The 4229-nt window shown below is 43.6% G+C and overlaps 1 protein-coding gene across 1 annotated transcript in view; it reads left to right on the top strand.

The window, feature by feature from the left end:
• The window catches only part of LOC119591758, a 22399-nt gene that overhangs the window by 8849 nt on the left and 9321 nt on the right, over positions 1 to 4229 (top strand). The window contains exons 2-11 of the mRNA XM_037940504.1: positions 128 to 317; positions 424 to 558; positions 712 to 869; positions 1088 to 1224; positions 1388 to 1558; positions 1664 to 1852; positions 2056 to 2178; positions 2293 to 2392; positions 2803 to 3005; positions 3118 to 3173. Coding sequence (XP_037796432.1) covers positions 128 to 317; positions 424 to 558; positions 712 to 869; positions 1088 to 1224; positions 1388 to 1558; positions 1664 to 1852; positions 2056 to 2178; positions 2293 to 2392; positions 2803 to 3005; positions 3118 to 3173 — 1462 coding nt within the window. The remainder of the gene's footprint in view (positions 1 to 127; positions 318 to 423; positions 559 to 711; positions 870 to 1087; positions 1225 to 1387; positions 1559 to 1663; positions 1853 to 2055; positions 2179 to 2292; positions 2393 to 2802; positions 3006 to 3117; positions 3174 to 4229) is intronic.

The raw sequence follows: 4229 nt of genomic DNA, 5'->3' as shown, positions 1-4229 counted from the left end.
GAAGATAAACTAATTGTAATGAAAGTAACTGCTCCAACAATACAATAAGAGAAATGAACGTTCCTTTTTATTACAATAATTCTTATTTTCATTTTGCAAGTGCACATATTTTTATTTTTTCTTATAGCAGCCACGGTACAAGAAGAAAAGTTGCGGCAGAAGATGAAGAGCTACTGGCAAGTGTACAGCCCTTCCCTCGAGTCCATGATGCTCTCCAACGACGCCAAGTACTTGGCTGAAAATGAACAGAACGAAGTCATGTCTTACCTGCCTCCTTATCAGGGAAAACGAGTCCTTGAACTTGGAGCGGGTATTGGGTATGTACAGTGTAGAACGAGTACGTTCTTGTTATCTAATATTGTGAAAGACTTTCATTTACTTTGTGTGAACAGATGCAATTTTACAATAACCGGGCATCAACAGGCGATTCACGGCACGCCTGGCAACAGTGGCAGGTCACGTAACAGCTGTGGACTTCATGCAAGAATACATCGATAAAAATAAGCACGATAACAACCACATGGGGAACATCGTCTTCATGTGCGCAGATGTCACAAAGTGAGTACACGTGTGAGACTGTTTATACTTTTGTTACGTTATTTTCTGAAATTGTGCGTATGACCGCCAACATACGGAGGAGAGGCAGACAGGCGAAGACAGAGAAAAAGACTCGGCCCTGAGCCTGTACTCACCAGATAAGTCTTCTTGCAGATTGGATTTTCCTGCCGGCAGCTTTGATTTAGTGTTCAGCAATTGGCTGTTCATGTATCTCGGCGACAAGGAGACGCAAGATGTGTTCGAACGCTGCATGAAGTGGCTTTCTCCAGGTGGACACTTCTTCGTGAGAGAGTCATGCTACCATCAGTCAGGTAAGAGACTGATGAATCTTTACACACTGTTCAACTTCTAAATGGAATGCTGATAATTTAGAAGCACAGTATGCACAGACGCAGTTTGACTGAAGTCACAAAAGACCGTCTTGCAGTAATAGATGATTCAAAGAATACTTTTCAAAGGCTGTGATGATCTCTATAAAAAAGAATATTCATGTCAAATTTGCCTCAGTAATGTAGTAATTCAATTTCAGGAAATGTGAAGAGGAACGAGAACCCGACATTGTACCGCACGCCCTTGGAGTACTGCCATATGTTGCATTCTGTCACGGCCGGAGGCAAGGCTTTGTTCAAGATCCTCCGCGGCAAAAGCATCCTCACGTACATCCATGTATGACTGGTTTATGAGATTTTATTGTTGTGTTACTGTTGTAATAACGCTTAGATTCTAGTAATTTTGACTACAGTAGCATTTCTTGGACACAGAAGAGTATGAATTAAATCAAAGTCGTGTTAGTAACGAAGTTTTCCTGTTTCCTGCACCTGGCCTGCAGTATCACGGCAACCCAAACCAGCTGTGTTTCCTGGCGCGGCGCGTGGACGGCGAGGAGTCAGACCAGCTAGCTCAGTTCCTGCAGAGGGAATACTCTGTGGTGAATATCCTGGGAAGAGAGAGGGCACATGGGTACATGTGGTGGTCGACAGGTGGAGAGACGACGAACAGGGTAAATACATTGGATCTCCTATAGACACACTGTGCATTTATGTGACCCAAGTCAGTTGACTGAATTCTAGTAACCAGTCTCATGCCCTTTCTGCGCTCAATACAGGATTTCTGCGCCCGTCTGAGCCTGCGCCCCGGCATGCGGGTGCTGGATGTGGGCTGCGGCACCGGAGGGTCAGCCTTCTACATGGCGCGCCACTACGGGGTTCACGTGCACGGCGTCGACCTCTCTACCAACATGATCCACATTGCCATCGAGCGCCAGGGGAAGCTGGAAGAACCTCTGAAGAAAAAGGTGAGGTGGAACACCGTGGTTAGTTGACAGCAAGAACGGCTTTTGGCAAGGGGATTTTTTTTTTTTTTTAATCATGGAAATGGGTTTAACGAACTATAAATATAACAAGAGATAGTGTTAATATTATGCAGTTAATGACTGCAGGCTAAAATTCAACGTGTACATAGTGATATATTTTAAAGTTTTGCTAATCTTTCTTGCAGCTTCAGTTCGAAATCAGCGACATCCTCACCGTGGACTACGAACAGGAATCGTATGACATCATCTACAGCCGCGACAGCATCTTCCATATCCCGGAGAAGCAAAAACTCTTTCAACACATTTACGTATGTAAAAGTAAATTTGATAAATATATTTATAACAAGATCTAGTTTATTAAATATACTGTCTCGAGATTGACTGCAGTGGGTCTCATCCTGGCTCTGTGCTGTGTTCCGCAGCGCTGGCTGCGTCCCGGCGGCGTCCTCTTCCTTACCGATTTCTGCAGTGGCCCCGCGATTCCCTCCAAGGAATTCCTTGCTTACGTTGATGGAGCCAAACGTGAGTACTGCACTTTTTCCTTCACTCCCTATTTATTTTAAACAGTGTTTCTTAAATTCCGGTCGATCGTGCGTCCTCTGGGCATCTGCTTTACTAGTATGGCGCCTCGTGTAATATTTTCAAAAATTTCTGTGTCACACCACCCAGGGCCATCACCTCCTCACGGCTAATAGCTCTCGCCTCCCACATCGCCACGCCCACTCTAAAACCGCTGTAGAGTTCATAACGCACCTTTAAAGTACGCGTAACCCAGTTTGAGAACCTATGTTTTAGAGCATTCATTTTATCCATTACTGGTAATGAGTTATTGTTTATAAGTTTGAAAAGTGTCGGGTTATTTCATAAGCCCTTGTCAACCCAAATTCTGAGAAGTATGTACGAATATTCTAATAAAGATGTTTCCACACAAGGGTACTCCCTCGCCGGGAAGGACTTCTACGTGAAGGAGCTGGAATCCGCAGGATTCACAAACGTGACCTCCGAGGATCTCAATGAGGACTTCATGAAGACAAGCAAAGCGGAGCTGAAGGCCTTCACAAGCGCACGCGAAGCCTTCATTAATGACTTCTCTAAGGAGGACTTCGCTGAGATCTCGTCCACCCTCGCCAATAAGGTAACCGACGGCAGGAGACTCCATCTCCCTCACTGGTTTTTGTTAATGCCGTTGTCTTCCGTTCAGCCCATAATGGCCTTTTCATGCATGACAGCCTTTCCCTCTCCCGCAGATTCAGTGGACGCAAGAGGGACACCTTTCATGGAGAGCATTCATGGCGATTAAAAAGTAAGAGGGATGGCAAGGAACGCGTAGAAGAGGAGTAGAGAAACTTATTATGGAAGAGGAGATAGCGGCAGTCTCTAAACTTCAGAATGTCATTCATCGGTGTTATCTGACATATATTTTAGGTTATATACCAGTATCTGTAAGAACTAGATGTAGACTATTTATTTACTGTACAATTATTAATAAATATATAGATACAAAGATGTCATAAGAACTTTTCAACATTGAAAAGATTGAGGACTGTATGACTGAAGGTGAATAATTTCACAATGTATGAAACTAACGGCCCCATCTTGCTTCGAAATAAAAAATATCTAAACGATGAAGAAAATCCTTTGAAGACGAAGAAATGGTAATGGCGGATTTCAACAGAAAGCAAAACCGGAATGAGTTGGCGGCACTTAGCTGCCCCGCCCGGGGGCCCTCCCCGTCCCGAGCGCCGCGGGTGCAACACAACTGGTGACGGGGCTGCAAATAACGCAATTAACACATCCTCTTCTAAAAGTCAAACGGTTGTTGTAATTGTTAAATAAATTGTGATTAAAAATTGCTTGTGTGTTAAACTTTGTGAAGAAATTTTACAATAAGAATAATTCATAACATACAGTGAAAAAAGCAGGATTTTTAAAAGAAAATAAAATTGTAGGGTTGCTGTTCCCATAGAAGAATAAAAACAATGCTAGTGTCAGTTTGTTGGCTCAAGACAGTTCTCTTCTTAAATTAAGTGCATGGAAAATTACTGGAGAGCTGTTTAGAGTCTACGGTGAGTAATGACAGCATGTGTAAGAAGTCCACAAAAAATGCACTGGTCGGAGGTTCCCAGATTTTGAGGCCTAGGCATCAACCTGCCAAGCCCTTAGATGAAGCCTACAACGGTGACTTTTATTATTAAACTGTACCTCCCATACAATCCGATCTCGAAAGCACTTGCACAAGCAAAGCTTAGCGTGTTCTTACTGTCGAATTCCACCTTTGGGCTGAGTCCCAAACAAGGCTCGAGGGTTGCTGTCTCCATTGCACGCAGATGCATCCGATTATTTCATAAGAGTTATAGAA

Source organism: Penaeus monodon, chromosome 29, assembly GCF_015228065.2.
Source record: "Penaeus monodon isolate SGIC_2016 chromosome 29, NSTDA_Pmon_1, whole genome shotgun sequence".
Lineage (NCBI taxonomy): Eukaryota > Metazoa > Arthropoda > Malacostraca > Decapoda > Penaeidae > Penaeus > Penaeus monodon.
The sequence above is the reverse complement of the archived record's forward strand: the minus strand, read 5'-3'. Positions and strand labels throughout refer to the sequence as shown.